The sequence below is a fragment of the Nannospalax galili genome, unplaced genomic scaffold (assembly GCF_000622305.1).
Source record: "Nannospalax galili isolate Female #2095 unplaced genomic scaffold, S.galili_v1.0 scaffold447, whole genome shotgun sequence".
In the NCBI taxonomy this organism is placed as follows: Eukaryota; Metazoa; Chordata; class Mammalia; order Rodentia; family Spalacidae; genus Nannospalax; species Nannospalax galili.
Genome location: NW_008355650.1, coordinates 70,099 through 87,171, shown reverse-complemented (window position 1 = coordinate 87,171; position 17,073 = coordinate 70,099). Strand labels below are relative to the sequence as shown.

At 48.5% G+C, this 17,073-nt stretch overlaps 1 protein-coding gene across 1 annotated transcript in view; it reads right to left on the bottom strand.

The window, feature by feature from the left end:
• Positions 1–16,582, bottom strand: part of Sim2 (SIM bHLH transcription factor 2) — a 49,502-nt gene extending 32,920 nt beyond the window's left edge. The window contains exons 1-3 of the mRNA XM_008853044.3: positions 16,196–16,582; positions 7,749–7,831; positions 5,004–5,093 (exon numbers count right to left, since the gene is read on the bottom strand). Coding sequence (XP_008851266.1) covers positions 5,004–5,093; positions 7,749–7,831; positions 16,196–16,370 — 348 coding nt within the window. The 5' untranslated portion in view covers positions 16,371–16,582. The remainder of the gene's footprint in view (positions 1–5,003; positions 5,094–7,748; positions 7,832–16,195) is intronic.
• Positions 16,583–17,073: the final 491 nt, after the last annotated feature.

The window sequence follows — 17,073 nt, the reverse complement described above, 5'->3', positions numbered from 1 at the left end:
TTATTTCTAAAGCGAAAGGGTTCTGCCTCATGCCTCTGAATGGCGCGGTTGCTATTTTTTATGGCTGTGTTTCTGGTATCCATCTCAAATATTGCATTTTGCTTTATGCATCTCATAAACAGCGATTTCACATATATCTACATTTCTTTGAAAATGTATATTAGTTACCTAGATATTATATAACACAACTTCATTACAGAGATTTGGACCATATGGATGCTTAAAATGTATGTATGACTTTATTTTTCCCTCCTCAAATATAAGTAAGATGATTGTATTAAAGAAACAAAGGGGAGAGGAAAGAAGGAAGACTAAACCCTTTAATATATGCTCATGGATGACAGTGTTTTCCTAAATAGTCATCCAAACATATGTAAATGTGCCTATGCATTTCATGTGTGAGCACAAACACTGAATAGAAATTTTAAAGCCAGAGTCTCTGTTTCCCAACACGTGGTGTCTGGGATGAGAAGACAACCTATACTTTGTGGTTGTTTCTGTCATTTTTTAATACCAAAGTTTGACAGCAATGAGCATACTTGCTCATGAATTTAAAAGCAAAATAAATGAATAAATGCTGCTACAGGAAGTAGATTTCTTATTCCAACACTTTTTAGTGTAATAAAAGGCTTTCAATGAAGCTGTGTTTATACACATAAAAGATGGGTTTTATATCCTCTAATAGATCATTGTGATTGTTCCAAATAAAACAGAGCACACCCCTTTGCTGTGAACTTTCACACAACCATGGCTCACAGGGCTTACATCCCTAAGGCTCTCTGCTACTGAGTTTAACCTTGACTCCACGGGAGCCTCACTTAAGAAGACAATGTCACTGAGTGTAAGTGACAGTTCTTGGAACACAGAACTGCACCATGTAACTGTGAACTATGACTCTGGTTGTTATCAGAAACATTTGAAGGGCTACTTTTCAACACTTACCTGATAGAATCTTACCAGCAGGTCTTTTATTTTTCTGTTTTGGTAATCAAACCCAATGCCTCATGCCACATGCCTACCACTGAGTTATACCTCCAGCTCCAACACTTTTTTTCTATGGTCATTTTGTTTTCTAAGAACCATCTTTAAATAAATTTAATAGTGTTCATATTTGCCGTATTGGCCTGACTTTTTACTACTAATAAAAATAATCTAAAAGATGCAAAGCATATTTTAAAAGAGTAGTTGTTTGGGTATCCTATTCAGTACTTTATTTTACTATTTAAGTAGACAGAAAAAAATACACATTGCAATTCTCCCCAGATTCCCTTCTATGGCATTAATCATGAACAGGAGGCAGGCTTGAGGGAAAGGTTTGCTGTTGCTTATTTAAATTGTTCACCACGAATGTCCCCCAGACACTGACATGGGGCTCATAACAGCCTTGCTGTGATTTTAGAGCTGCAGTTCACAGTCTCACTTGGGAATCAGGAAGAAATCAGTTGTTCTACACAGTCACTTTAACTTCACTGTATTTCAATAGTTGTTTCTTCAGGGGACACAGGGTCAAGAGGTATCTCTACAGTTTTCTTAGAAAATGGTAGCCTTTCAAGCCGATGATACCGAGTTTTATTTCTGTACAAGATCAAAGGGAAACATAATACGGGATTTGTGAGGCTGCATCGCTTTCCCTCTGCAGAGTTAATCAGGAGCAGAATGCAGACCTGTCACCTAGCCAATGTTTTGGTCATTCTTAATTAGTGTGTTCAGAGTCAATCTATCCGATTCCCCACATTAAAAAGAAGGAGGAGGAGGAGGAGGAGGAGCAGGAGGAGGAGGGGAAGGTGGAAAGAAAGAAAGAAAGAAAGAAAGAAAGAAAGAAAGAAAGAAAGAAAGAAAGAAAGAAAAAAGAAAAATGACAGGGAGATGCTGGATGGTGAAATGAATCACCAATGGGAAGAAGTGGATGTCCTAGGATGTCCCCAGGACCGAGGCTGTGCCAGCACATTCCAAATGACTGGGCAGTCCTAACAGGTACCTGCCAAAGGGCTCTAAGTACACCCGGGTTCTAATGAGATTGCTTATAAATTACATGACAGCTATTTGATCTTCTCTTCAGTCATAGTCTTGAGAGAGGGGCAGAGCAAGTATTATTATTTAAATTATGGTTCCAGGGCATTACTGCCTTCTCTAACCAGACAATGAAAACCTGAGTTCCCTTTTTGCTTTGACTGCTAGAGAGCTCAGATCTACGTTTACTATTCAATAATAGTGCTTCTACCTATTTTGAAAGATTTTTGTCATGTTTGTGACATTATTGTAAGACTATCAATGATTTTATAAATTTCAAATGAAATTGGTAAATTATCCAATCTAGGTTGATTGACTACAGTCTGAAAAAACAAAAACAAGAACAGTCTGAGTGCAACTAAAGGGCCCTGACTAATTCTAAATAGGGGAAGGTAGAAATCCAGAGGATGTAACCACAGAAAAATGAACGTTTCTCTGCCTCCCTCCCTCCCTGAAATAAAAAAAGGGGAAGGTAGAAATCAAGAGGATGTAACCACAAAAAAATCATCGTCTCCCTGCCTCCCTCCCTCCCTGCCTCCCTCCCTCCCTCCCTTCCTTCCTTCCTTCCTTCCTTCCTTCCTTCCTTCCTCCTCTTCCATCCATTCCGTATTAAGCATTGAACCCAAGGTCTTGTTGCAGGCTATATACTATAGCACTGAGCTGTTGTTCCAGTCCCAAAGACTAATTAATTTCATGTGGTCAGTCTTACAAGTACATTAATCCCATGAGTCATGTAGGTACAAGTAAACTGTATTCACAAGAGGGATGGATTAAAAAAAAAAAAAAAAAAAAAAAAAAAAAAAAAAAAAGGAAAGAAAAGAAAACAGAAAAAGAAAGGACAAAAGGAATTTTTGGCTAATTATAATGTGAAATTCATTTACTTTGTATGAATAATGAAGAGGCATGGATATCTACTTGGACAAGAAGGGTATCCTGACCCTGGAAGATGAGGTTAAATACCAGTGACAATTGTTTTAAAAATGTGTTGCCTGGGGGCTGGAGAGATGGGTCAGCGGTTAAGAACACTGACTGTCCTTGCAGAAGACCCGGGTTCGAATCCCAGCACCCACATGGCAGCTAACAACTGTCCGTAACTCCAGTCCCAGGGGATCTGACAGCCTCTTCTGACCTCCGTGGGCATTGCACGACATGGGTGCACTTACCTACATGCAGGCAATACACGTGTACACATAAAATAAAAAAGATAAATGAAATTTTAAAAATGTGTTGCCTGAAAAAGTAAAGGAATGTACACATGTAGATATCCAAATTTGGTAATCTTGCCTCTCAATGAGAAAATTCAAGCCGTATTATTGAGCATGTTTCATTTTGGCTTAGCTACAAGAGGACGCTGCCAGGACAAGATCCTCCTGTGCCTCTCAGAGCCCATTTTCTGAGTTGATCATTAAATCTAGTGCGCCTTTCATTGAATGAAAAGTCACACTGATAGCTCAGAATGTAGGGAAGCATTCAGTCCCCACATGTTTAAAAGCTGTGACTTTCCAAACTGCCTTCTAAATGTTTATATTTCTACTTATAGACAAAGGCTACTCTCAGTCTTGATTAGAGAAGCCCTTCTTTCTAGGTAATGCAGAGACTCTGGGTGCTAAGAGGAAGCCTTTCTTTCCAGTGCATGGTGATGAATGCAGAGACTCAGAGCGCTAGGAGGAAGTGGTGTTTGGCTGCTCAGCCCGAGCAAATCCCTTCTAAGTCTCAGGGAACAGTGCAGAAGAGGGGAGTGGGAAAAAATGTAAGAGCTAGAAGGCAGGGACAAAGGCTTTGAAACTGCATCTCCTGGACAAGATACAACAAATTGCAATCGCAAACTCACACCAGCTGCGGTCGCCTGGTATACATAAAATGCTGTGCCACTGTGTCAACAGGCAGGGGTGTAGGAATGGGGGGACGGGCTTGGTGGTCCTACCCCTCACTGATGAGCTATTGGCTACTGATTGTTTCTGGAACTGGGGAGTTGTTGCCTTCAGTTGTCTATTCACTGGTGAGCCCACTAGGCTCCAATGAATAGCTCCAAAGAGACACTCACATAGAAAGCTCTGGTTAAACTTGGTGGATCACAAAACAAAAAGACAGGAATTTGGGAAAGGGACTTGGGGGTTGATGATAGTGATGTGAGGGAGATAAGAGAGCCATAGAGCTTAGGGTAATCAGAATGCATTTTATATATATATATATGAAATTGTCAAAGAACAAATGTAGTTTTTTTTTTTAAAGTGATTTTTATCACCAGGAACCATGCTCCAGAAGTCAGACATAAGAATGGGAAAGGTCAGTGAGCCTTCTCCCTGGCCAGATGTGCCAGAAGCCCTCTACCAAACTCTCTGGGGATAGACAAACTGAGTCCACCTCTTTCCTCTAAGGAATGGTATTACTGAAATGTTCTAAAGAAATCAGGACCTTACAAAACAGTAGTGAATCAAGTTTTATGAGTTTCTATCACAAGCATATAAAATGCTTTACTGAAACAACCATTGAACTGGAAAAACTCAGGAAAAATGATGCTGAATTCCCTGGGAACACTCCTGAATCCAGCCCTTCTCTTGAACTCTCCCCAGAGCACAGGCTGCACAAAACCGATGCTGGATGACAGCGTACAAAGCCCATGCTGGACAGCTTGTCCCTCTCTAGGCAGCAATGCCTGGTGCCACGTGCAGACCAGCAGCGGTCAGAGGGTCCCCCTTGGGGAAGCTCTTTTCTATGCCAATCTCACATTACTAGGTAAACAGACAGTTTAGGACATCTGACAGACTCTCAGAACAAAACTAATCACAGCTGGCACAAAGGGAAAAGACAGTAAAAAGACAGTAAAAAGTAAAAAGACAAACCCCTGTGCAATACCCCAAGGAGGGCATTTTACAATTATCGATTATGTTCACACACAAAAGCAGACCGTTAAACAGACTCATTTTCAGGTTGGGCAAAGTGATCATGATTCATTAATATTTTGATGATACATAAAATCAGTTAATACCTACCTGGGACAAGCCTAAGTGAACAGAAGCTGTCTCGGATATATACATGATTTTGCCATCAGATGCTACCACAAAAACAAATCCGTCCAAGGTCTGTAAAAGAGAAAGTGTCAGAGTAAGAGATGACAGTTCGACATACTATCACAGAGTTGGAGGAGATGTATGAAACATGGTGGGCTAGGCTGGGGGAAGATGTAGCTCATGAAATAAACATGATGGGATGGGCTGGGGAAAGGTGGTAGAAGGTTTGCCTAGCATGTGTGAGGCTCTGGGGTAAGTACACACACACACACACACACACACACACACACACACACACACACACATTTTTGAATGAAGGAGAAAAAAGAGCCCAGGGCTATAAGGGCTGCAGGTAACAATACTCAAGGCTTAATTCCCAAGCCAGGCTCTCAAATGCTTTTAAAGCACTTTAAAAACAGTCTTGCACCCACCCTACAAAATCATACAAAGTATTTGAGAATCCTATCCTGCCCAATTTGAACGTAATAGCTTTTATTGTTTGAGCTTATTTTAGCACTTAGTACAAATCCGGTGTTCTACGGTTCTTAAGGGAGCATCTACCACCCTATAGGCCTTTTAATGTTGGAATTGGCAGTCATTTATACCACGAGGACAGACACTTTATTTGCCACAGTTTTCTAGTTACCCTAAGTACCATTTGAATAATAAATTCTTACCATTGCCAGAAAATAAAACAAAATAATTATTTTACCAGACTGTGTCTACAGAATTAAGTATTTAGACTTTGAAAGAGATCAAATAGCCTTTGCCAGAGTCAAAGAGGAAAAAAAAATGACTTCTGAAAAATTAAAATGACTCCAACGAAATTCTGATTTTTGTCTAAGTTGGCTAAGCTTCCAAAAATAAATTATAAGAGGTGATTCAGACAAGTAAAAAGGTAATGACGGTTGCGTGGTTGTGTCTAGAATTAAAAGACTAAATAATTTTTGAAAAGAAGAAACTTTTATTTACTTGTTCATATTTTAAGATCAGGTACAAAAAGTAATAAAGGTGAGAGCCTGTGCGACTCGGAATGGCACACCAATAAAAATATTCCGGATTAATTTCTGGCTACAAATTCTTTTACAGCATGTAATTGAAACCAGATTACCATTGGGTTTCTTCAAAATACCCTGTTGAAGGGGAGGGGATAAAAGAATGAAGTAGAAATAAAATTTGAACGAGATACGCTTACAGTCTCCGTATCCAAGTTTACTACAAAAATTCTTCACCTCCTAAACTGTCATTACCTTCAATACACTAGGGGTGAAATCACCCTTCTTTTATTGTTCGAGTTTAACTCAACTACTTAGTAGTTTTGAAACTAAACCAGTGACGCTTCACATACAAAAAACAAAAATCGAGCTCTAACTTTATGACTTGAATGTTTAACTCCGAAATCATTCAAGAGATACCCTTAACCAAATGGCTCCCTCAAAATATCTAGGAGAACGAGAACGTTAAAAATAATAATAATAAAAGGATCATAGTTAAATTCTGAAAGTTGCCCCCCCCCATCATGTCTTTAATGGGAAATGTGGAGGGTAACCATCGCCACGCAGGAGTTAATTAAACGCACTGGAGACGTCTGGGTGTGTTGACTTTACCCACCAGGTTTCCACTGAGGAGCCTCAGCGCTTAGCTGTTTTTGATGACAGTGTCTGGTGTTAGTGTCGCTCTTGATAACTCGGGAATATGAAACACGCAAACAGCCGCGGGTGGCGGTAAGTGGCGGTAAGGGAGCTGACAGCAGGTCCCGCGCCCCACCTCGCGGCCTTCATCTCCAGGGATTCCAAATATTCCCCCATTCTTCTCTTACTGGAACGTCTAGGCATTTGGGGCAAACGTTCTGAAAAGATCTGGGATTTTTTGTTGTTGTTGTTTTAAATTTGTTTGTTTTGTTTTTCATAACGCAGAGCTCGCTGCTGACTCTCCCACCTGAGTCGCAAAGGACTTCAGCTAACATTTTTCCCCTTTTAAAAGAAAATACAAAGTAGAGGAAGGAAATGCAGAATAGCTCTCGGTGGGCATTTTCCCATGGCAAAGGCAAAAGTGAGGCCATGAATCACGTCCTTGACTCTGTAAAGAGAGATGAGGCGGCGCTGTCCGCAGCTACCCCAGCCGCGAACCTGGGGCCGAGGTTGCTCTGCGCCAGTCGCAGCACCCGGGCACCCTCCTGGCCCTCGATGCCCAGCGGGGGGGAAAGCCGAGGTCCTGAGCAGGACGTCACTTTAGGGTTGGGGGAGCAAAATGCCCGACTCCACAAAGGCTCCAAGAACCAGCTGATCCCAGAATGCCCCAGATCTGGGTTCCTGGTGCAGGTCATAGAACTGGGTTAAGCCCGCTGCATTTCTTGAGGTGACTTCGTGGGTTTCTTGTAACCCTCATACCCTCAACTTCCTGCTCAGAATAAGTTGGAGAGCAGGGTGATGGGGAGTGGAGCGAGATGATGAAGACTCTGGCCAGTAAGAAAACCCCATCTGGGTGAGAGTCCACGCGCTCTCCATCAGCGCAACCTGCAAAGCTTGAGAGCCGGCGAGCCGGTCTCTCCTGCTGCAGTGCCCGCCCCGCGTCTGCCAGAGCGAAGTGAGAGTGGGGCGGACTCAGTCCGGTCTGGACGCCCTGTGCTCTGAGTCGTGGGTGGACTAAACCCCTGGGTGCTGGGGTCTGCAGGGACCCCCCCCCCCATGCAGCACTGGTGTCACCCCCCTGGCACGGTGGCTCTACCTGCAGGAGATGCGATCCGAGCTCCTTGGCGACGCTGTCCAGGGGGCCTGTCCTGCTCGGCTGTCCCCACGCGTCTCCTAAACCTGGAACAAGGGAATGAAACAATCCAGTAAACCGCAGCGCCCAGTAGAGCCCAGGGCTCCAGGCGAGGCGCGCGGAGGAGCTCAGAGCTCCGCGCACCGGGTTCTCGGCGCTCCAGTGTGTGTCTGTGTCTGGGGCTTCACCGATTCCCTTTCCCGGGGACTAAGAAGTCAAAGCCGGAGGAGAAACTTCCAGTCCCGGGCCCCTTGCTTGCGCACCGAGCCCACGCGGCCCACTGCTCCCGAGGGTCGCCTACCTCCTCATCGCCGTAATATCTGCAATGCCAGAGTAATCTAATCTGCTTTGAAACTGGCCAAAGGAGGCCGAAGGAGGATATCGATTTGACCCGCAAACACTCCGTCGAGGACCTCGTCTCGGTTTCCCTTCCCCCGCACCGCCGGGAACTCTGTCTTTTCCGAAGCCAGAGAGGCTCGGAGGCAAAGCCGACAAGGTCCCTTTCCGCCCGGTGTCCCTCGCTCTCCAGGCGCTCACAGGGTCTCCGGCAATCTGTCCTGCTGCTTCCAATCCAGAACTCGGGGTTCACTGGATGGGGAGGGAGGACAAACTCCTGGTTCAAAACAGCGGAGCTCGGATGAGCCACACACAGGTCGCCACTGGACTCTCCGAGGTCACTAGAAGGTGTGTGTTCTCACGTAATCCGGAGTCCCTCAGTACCCCTGTTTCTTAATGAGGTCCCTCTAGCTCTCACTGCGGTTTTTCACCACCACCACCCCCAGGAGAGAGAGAGAGAGAGAGAGAGAGAGAGAGAGAGAGAGAGAGAGAGAGAGATACTGCCCTTTGGAGTCTCCCTCTCCCGGCCCTCGGGCTGGCTCCAGTGACCCAGCAAACCTCAGGCTTCCCTGGGCACACTCGGGAGGAAGCCAGAAAGCTCACAGAGGTGGCTGAGCTAGGAAAGGGCTAGGAAAATGCTTAACCTTTTACCACAATGCTTCCCGCTGGGGCTCTCCAGTTAACCTGGCGACTCCCTCACCTCTGCCTTGCACAGGACAGGTGGCCACTTCGGCCTGCATGTTCTAACTTCCGCCAGCTCCCACACAGCCTTTATTCCTCGCACGACCTCTGTGGGGTGTACTGTGGACCCAGCAGACTCATCCTCAAGGGACCTTCAGGCCTGTGTACCCTAAGTTCACAGGCCAGGAGCCACCTGGCAAGGCCGGAAGCTCCCACCAGGTATCCTGTCCAGTGTCAGCAAATCCAGGGGCTGCAAAGTCTCTCAGTCTCTGAGGACTCACTCAGAGGGCATGTGGCTTCTGGATCTCCACCCCAGAAAATATAAAACCTACCCGACCTCCAGTACAGCCTTCCTAGAAACTATCTTGAAACTTAAAAAAAAAAAAGAGGGTGACCTTTCATTTCTGCCCCTGAGTTCAGGGAATTTGGGCTCACCCTGGTCTTCCCCAGAGGGAAGTGGCTAATCTCTACATATCCCCAAGGCTCCCCCCCCAACCCCAGTGTAACTCACGTCTGGTCCCTCTGCCTCTACTCTGTGAACCGGGTGTCTTTTTACCCCAGGAAGCATCCCTACACTGTTCCCCCATCACCAACTTCAGACTAGTTACTTCATTTTGATACTGAGCAGGAAGCTCACCCCTTCCTTTTAAACATTAGTGGGGGTTAAAAAAAAAAAAAAAGATGTAAGAGTCCCCAGGTCTCAGAGACGAACAAAGTTAGTAGACCCAGGAGATCTAATTTCTGACAAAAACAGCCATGCCTGGTGACTGTCCTCACCTAGTCTCTGGGACCTTCCTGGGTTTGGGTGGTTGTCTGGCCATGAAGCGGTCCTTGACCCTCAGTGCAAAGTGAGCTCCCACTCCCCCTGCCCCCCAACCACTTCTGACTTTCCCCAGTGTCTTGGGAGACTGGACAGTTTGGGAACAATCTCCAAACCAGACTCCTCTATCCAGTTCCCTCAAAAATCTTGTGGAAGGGCCTGTCTCTACAACAGTGCCCCAAGCACACAGGGCAATTTTTAGCATAATTTTGGTATAATGGCTGGAGAGCTTGTTTTTGTACATCTCTATAATTTCCCTTTAACTTCCCGCACCCCCACTTTCTAACAGAGATTTGGCATCAATTTACCTCTTTTGGATCTGGGGGGAGGTGACTGCACAGGGTGGTTCCTCCACCACCATCTCCAGCCACCTCATCCCACACTTGTGGTGCTGCCAGGTGTTCCATTAGGAACCACTGCAGGCGAGGTCTTTTCACACAACCCATAAAAGTATACTTTGGGTTGAATGCAGAGACCGAATGAAGTAAGGTTTGTCACGAAAAGAATGGTCTTAGTACTGAAAAGTGGAGGGCATGCCCCAAAAAGGGAGGCACCAGGTAAGTGGCCTTTCTCTGGACCCAACAAAGGGATTATTTATTTATTTATTTATTTATTTATTTATTTATTTATTTATTATTTGAAAAGTGAGGGTGGAGTTGAAGCTACCTAGAGTTCACAGTTGGTAGGGGTCTCACTGAACCCTAAATCTGCTCCTCCCCAGGAAAGAGGCCCAATCACCACCCCCACCCACAGTTTCCCAGCCCCAAGGTTGGGCTTCTCAACCCTATTTGCCTCTATAGGATAAGCTGGGGGTGGGGGTCAGATGGAAGGCCAGAAGGAGGAAGCGAAGCCCACATAACCATTCCAGTGACCCTTCAAGTATCCCTCCCCTCTGACCTCAGGAGTCTGTAAGAGCCAGTACTTGGCACCACACTGCTTGCCCTTCCATTTAAATCCCAGCAGACATCCCTTCACAAGAAGCTAAATAAGGTCCTCTCTGGGCCCCTCAGAGGGCTGGTCAACAAATACCTTCTGGGCATCTGCTGTTCAGAGTCAGGCTCTAATGGTACCTCCAGATGCAGACCACTAATCATACACATAGGGCCATCAAACTGAAAGGTTTTGTAGAGAGAGGAAAAACTGTTTCTCACTGGGAAGCTAGCTGCTCTCTTACAACTCAGATGCAAAAACAGTGTGCTTCCTTCTTCCTCTAGACCAGCAGCCAGGATTTTTCTGTCCATGAAGGGGGTCCTGCTCAAATGAGGACCTGCACTCTGGTGAAAACAGTGGAGCTTAACATCCATTCTCCCTCACTGCTCTCCAGCACTGGGTCTCTAAAAAGTGGTGATTCCTCACAGGAATCTTGTGACAACCTAATGGAGTTAATAACATTCCCTCCTTCCCTCCAGCTCTGTGGAGAGGCCTGTCCCACCCCCCACCCTTCCATACAAAGTTGAAAGTGCAAAAATTCTCAGAGTTGGGGAGTTGTCCACCCTACCCCACTTCCCTTGCCACCCACCCTCCACTGTTTAAGACAGCACTTCTGCTGAGCTGTAAAACCTGTGCTCTGGGACAGCAGCAGACCTCTAACCTTATTTCCAGCCTCTAAATCTCTTTGTCTTGGGACTAAGTGAGCAGGCCACCTTGAGGCCTAGTGTTTGCCGAGCTGTCATCACATTAACCAGCAATTCCTGGCCCATCTTTCTATGTTTCCAGACTCTTCTCCCCCAATTATCACTCCTTCCCCAGGAAGGGGTATGAGGGCATGTCCTTGGGGAACAGGACCTCAAACCAGTCACCTGCCACTGAGGATATAAGATCATACTTTTGAGCCAGGCCTGGTGCCGCATACCTTTAGTCCCAGCACTCAGGAAGCAGAGGCAGGCAGAGCTCTGTGAGTTCAAGGCCAGCCTGGTCTATATAGTGAGTTCCAGGCCAGCTGGGGCTACAGGGAGACCCTGTCTCAAAACAAAAGACCCCCCTCCAAAAAAAACCATTCTTTTGGGTTGCAAACCACACTAAAGTCAAGAAGATTTGGGTGTGCACTTTCCTTCTGCATTGTAGGACACACAGGTCCCCCACCCCTGCTGCAAGAGTCTAACTCCTGCCACCCCCCACTGAGCCTACCAGACCCATCTAAACATCTCCCAGAATCTCTGCCCAGCAGGTTTCATGGCTGTGAGGGATGAAATGACCAGACTAGAGGGTGTTAGTGGCCCTAGGAGAACTCACAGCTTGCAACTCTAATAGGTCTCCTTTGTTGACAACAGGACCCCAGTAAATGTTACAATGCGATACTTCTCCAGTGCACCAGCCACCCGGCCTTAGAGTCCCTGTGCTCTCTCCCAGGCCCCAGAAAAAAAAACCTCCTCCCACCTCTTTTCAAATCCAGAGTGTGAAGGTGAGTGGTAGATAGGGACTCCCCAGGAAGGCCGCCCACTGACGAGGACTAAGAGCACAAAGAAGGGGACATAGCTCAAGCTTGTGCGTTCGGCCACAGGCTAGTGTGTGCGCCCAGACGCCTGGCAATACAATAACCGAGGCAAGGAAGTATCAGTCCTAGGAAGTGTGGGTTGCAGCCCCAGAGACCGGCGGTACGCAGGAGTGACCGGCAGAGGCAGAGCCCAGCGCCCAGGAGAGACTTTCGTTCTGCCCGCGGAGCTCCTGGCTCCCGAAGCAGGGCTGCTGCTCCGACCTGACCTGCTGGGGCTGACTGCAACCCGGGCGCTCCAGCTCCCGCTCCAAGGCCCAGGCCTGCGCGCGCTGCGCCAACCCCTGACTGTCAGGCATGGCTACTGTGAGGACCCCAGGCCACAGCCTGTCAGGCTGCAAGGGTTGTTTTAAAAATAGACATTACCCTTAAAAAGTGAGTCTTTAAAAAAAAAAAAAAACCTACGTTTTTGGATTGCGCTAAAGGCCTTCTCGGGTCTATAATTCCGCATCCGCCTAGGGCGGGTGTCTCACCAAAGCCTCCACATCAAATCGTTTTGATCCAAGAAGACAAGGGAGTCAGCCGGTTCCCGCGAAGCTCAACTGCTCGTTTAGACCAGCAGACAAGGGGGCTACCGGCAACTGAGGGCAACTGAGTTTAAACCCAAAAGAATCCAGCCACTGGGATAACTCAGACTTTGAACTCCACTTGTGTGTGTTTTAAGCACTTTGGGATAATGTAGCTACAGAGTTCTTTCACACACAAAACAGAGCAGGAGAGGAGGCTCAACCTTGGTTTCTAACCCCACTTTGGAGCAGAGCCTCTGGGCAGTGTTGGGGGCCAACCATAGTGTGCAACAACGGAAGAAACTCTTACTCAAAAGCACCGGCAGGGAGGTCAGGACCACCCTGATGGAGAGGAGCAAAGGGCTCTGTTTACCTGCTTGCCAACCAGCCACTAATCAGCAACGCCCCCCCCACCATCTCCAGTCTACATTCCAAAATCAGCCTCTCTCTCCAGTAGTCTTCCTCACTCTGTCTTAGTTTACTGATGGTGAGAAAACATGAACAGGCAGAAAGCGGAGGTTCTTCAAGCAGTGATTCAGGTACCCTTGCCGGTTAAGGCTCCTTGGGCTCAAGGACAGAAGTTTTCCACTGTAGGATACCTTTGTGTGTTTTGTTCACACAAGCATCCACAACAACTTAGTTCTGGCGTGCAATCGGCAATGGGTTCGTTTTCCAGAGACTGAACCAGACTTGGTAACATAGGGTGACAGAGCAGCCTTCCGGTCTGCTGCAGAAACTGAAAGCACTGTGTGCTGTAAGACTTCACTGCCTTGCAGTTAGACCTCTCCTAGCTTCTCTTTCTGGTGGCCTGTGCAGTACAGGAGGACAGGCACCTGCTGGGATGCAGTGACTGGCTTGCTGTGGACCCCTGAGAAAGGCCAGTTCCCTCTCTATCCTCACTTTCCCTGGCTAAGGGACAGGTTCCCCTGAGTCATTCCACAGTTCTTTATTTCCAAATTCCCAAGTTGTTCTTCTTTACCCAATGAAACTGCTTGCTCAGGGAAAAACTGTATTTGATAGAAGGGTTCTGCTCAGAATCCTTCTGGTTTGTAGCAGAGAGTTGCTGGTGATCTAGAAACTCTGTTGGTGCACAGGACTGGCCCCCAAACCTCCTGAGCGCCATGGTCTTGATTTCACTTCAGAAACTCAGCAGTCCTCAGAAGACCTGAGTTTACCCCTGAATAAATCAACTAAAGGGACAATTTCTGACCCTGAAGGAGGGAGAAAGTTATTTTGCATGATGGGGGTCCTTTAAAATGCAAACCTGCACTTTGCCCCAGGCTCCCAGCTTTATAACTCCTTAGCACCAGACTAATAGAACAGGTGTTTAGAGGCAGAGCTGCAGGTCGAGCCCAGAGCAGGCGGATCAATTCCTTAGACTGTATGCCTCCTACCCCTTACTGTGTTTTTACAATAGGATTTCAGGAAAGGCTTGGAAGATGAGGACATTGCTCCCTTCCTCAAGTTGGCCCCATAAGTTCAGAGCCATTTCCAAAATTCTAGAGCCAAATGGCTACCTGCTGATCCCTTTTGGAGTGCCAACCTCAGGAGTTACCTATGAGTCAGAGGTGGCCCCTCAACTAGGCAGCTCCCTAGAGAAGTACTGGGAATAGTTGCTCAGGCACCAGGCCCAGCAGGCCCATTCCTGCCAGGGTCCCAGGGACCTCCTTCTGCATCTCCCTCCCATCTCAGATGAGATATTCCCTGACCATCTCCCATGGGTAAAGAGAACTGATTGTAAGAATAGCTTATAATCAGTTCTCTTTACCCAGGCTTCCCCTGCCAGCTAATCTCTGGTTTATTTGAAATCACTGACAACACGTTGTTTATTCTTTGATAATTTCTTTTGGTTAAAAAAAAAAAAACAAACAAACAAACAAAAACAAACCTCATTATAGCTGTGCGGAGACAGCAGGCGGGAACTCCACACCTATTTTGTAATATGCGGATATGAAAGCTCATTTCAGAAAACCAGTTAACAGCACTCTTCCCGAGTGGGAAGGAGACTAAGGAGATTCCGCCCTTATAAAACGGAAATTGCTTTTTAGTTTTCGCTGAAACTTCAGCCTGCAGGAATAATCTCTCCTAATTCTCTAGGCTCGGGCTCACCCTTGAGCAGACAAGTAACCGTCAAGGGGCTGGGGAGTTAGATATGTCTGTCTTTGAAAATCGGAGCAGGAAACCTAAGGAAAGTTCCCTGGGCCCAGCTGGGTAAATTTAAGACTTTAGGGTATGGGAGGAGTGCGCAGTGCTGCTGGCTGGGCTCAGCAGAGGCTGAGCCGCCGCTTCCGGCCACCTCGGTGCCTGCAGCCCAGAAGTAGAGGCTTCGCTCGTGGACAACGTAGCCATGGCCGAGCTCCACCCGGGTGGTGGTGAGAAATTCGCTTGGACAAGAGCAAATAACAGGCTGGCGGGTGGCAGCCGTGGAAAGGGCTTAGCGCCTAGTCTAATGGAGAAGGCCAGCGGCCGAGGGACACCTGTCACCGGCAAGGCTGCGACCATCCAGTGCCCTGTCTCAGGAGTTGTGATCGTTACCCTGCGCTGGCGACCGGGGCTCCAAGAGGCCTGCGCAGCGCTACCAGCCCAGCGGCCTGGAAGTCCTGGAAGCCCATCCGGGTTCAGAGCCTTGAGCTGCCCATCACTGTCAGAATCCCTCCAGCCAGGCAGCGGAGACCAGTGACCTGATTCTCTGCGGTGCCTGACCCAGTCACCCCCAGGGGCAGGCGGATGAATGCCCAGAGAGCCAACACAGCAGGCCAGTATTCCCTACAAGCCTTAGTGGGCAGAAGAACCAAGTCCAGCGACTATTGCTTACTGTAACACTTTTTAATCCTGAAAAGAAATTACGTTCAGGCCTGCCTGCCACTTTTGAAATAATTCCTTCTCTCTGGCTGTGTTGCAGCTCTTTCAGCCTCTGATCTCCCATCTTCATTAGGGAGGCTGGTTGGAAAAGCAGATGCCTGACAGACTTGAATCTGAGGGTCAGCCTGTCCACAAAAGCAAGCGTAGGCCTGCAGTGCCTGGGCCTTGCAGTACACCCAGGGCTTTCAGAGGATGGATCGGCAAAGTCCCTTATCGCCAGCGGGAGAAGAGGGACAGAGGGGTGAAGGAAGAAAAAAGCAAATAGAAGCAAAGAAGTGGAGGAGGAAGCTAAAAGAAGAGGAAGGGAAAAAAAACTATAATGGACTCAGGGGGGAGGAAAGAGGAGGGGGAAGGGAAGAACAGAATGAACTGGTTCTAGAAGGAAGAGAGAAGGGAAGGAGAGAAGAGACGGCCCGGAAAAAAAGGAAGCGGGAAGAACAGGCTCCCAATGAACTAGGGTTCCTGTGCCCGCTAGAGAAACACCCTGTAATAACTCTTGCCCGGTTCCCCCCATCCCCCGGTTAAGAAATAGTTTGATTGCCTGGCCCGCAGTGGCTGTGATCCCTCTTCCCTGGCCTGGGCTGGGCCCGGGCATGGCCTTCCTTAGACTCTCTAGCATTGGCCCCAAGGCCTCTGCTCCTGCCTGCTTCAGCTTCCTTTCCGGAAAAGGCCGCCGAGCTCCCCAGCGTCCCCAGCCGCCCACCTGCAGCCTCACCTTCCGGGAAGACCGCGCGCATCTTCAAGTAGCTCGTAGTGAGTCGGATGATGGACGCTTTGTCCAGCTGCGAGGTGATGGCCGACGGCAGCGGGAGCAGCTTGGCCAGCTCGTAAAACTCGCCATTTTCCTTCTCTCTCCTGGTTTTGGCCGCATTTTTGGACTTCTCCTTCATCGCGCCTCGGCTCTGGGCATATTAGACCCCCGCCACGTTCCAGGCCCGCGGAGTCCGGCTTGGGATGCGGCAGCGGGGGATGGGGACCCGAGCACCAGGGGCCAGGTGAGTCCGTAGGTGCCGGGTGTGGGCAGGTGCGAGAGATCAGCCTGGAGCACCCAACGGCGTCTCCAGAGTCGCCAGCCCAGAGCTAGCCTCAAACCAGCCGCGCCTCCCCGCGCTCTGCCGGCCTCAGGCTGGACTGTCTTGTGTCCACCAGTCACTTTCTGCTCGCTCTTCCTTCCAGTCTCTGGCCTCGACCTTCCTGGGGATGGAGAGATCCGGCGAGGAAGCGGCAATCCGCTTATTCCTTAACCGAGTGTTTGCACCGGCTGTGGCGAGGCCCCTTGTAGAGCGAGGGCGGCAAGGGCGGCGGTGGCCGCGGAGCCATGGAGCAAGAGCCGAGCGAGGTGGCCGGGGCCCAGCCCGGGCTTGGGGCGCTCTCCTGCCCTGCTTGGCGGTTCCCTGCGCTTGGAGCCCCGGCGTCCGGAGCCTGCGATCTGTGTCAAGACGCAGCTGCTCCGTGGTCCACGTGCGACCCAACTGCGTTTGTTTATGGCGGACCCGCCTTCGGGCGGAGCGCTGGGCTGCGCTGACCCGCGGAGGGGGGAACGGGGGGAGGGGCCGCGGCGGGGGCGGCGAATCTCGCCTCCGACCCCGCCGC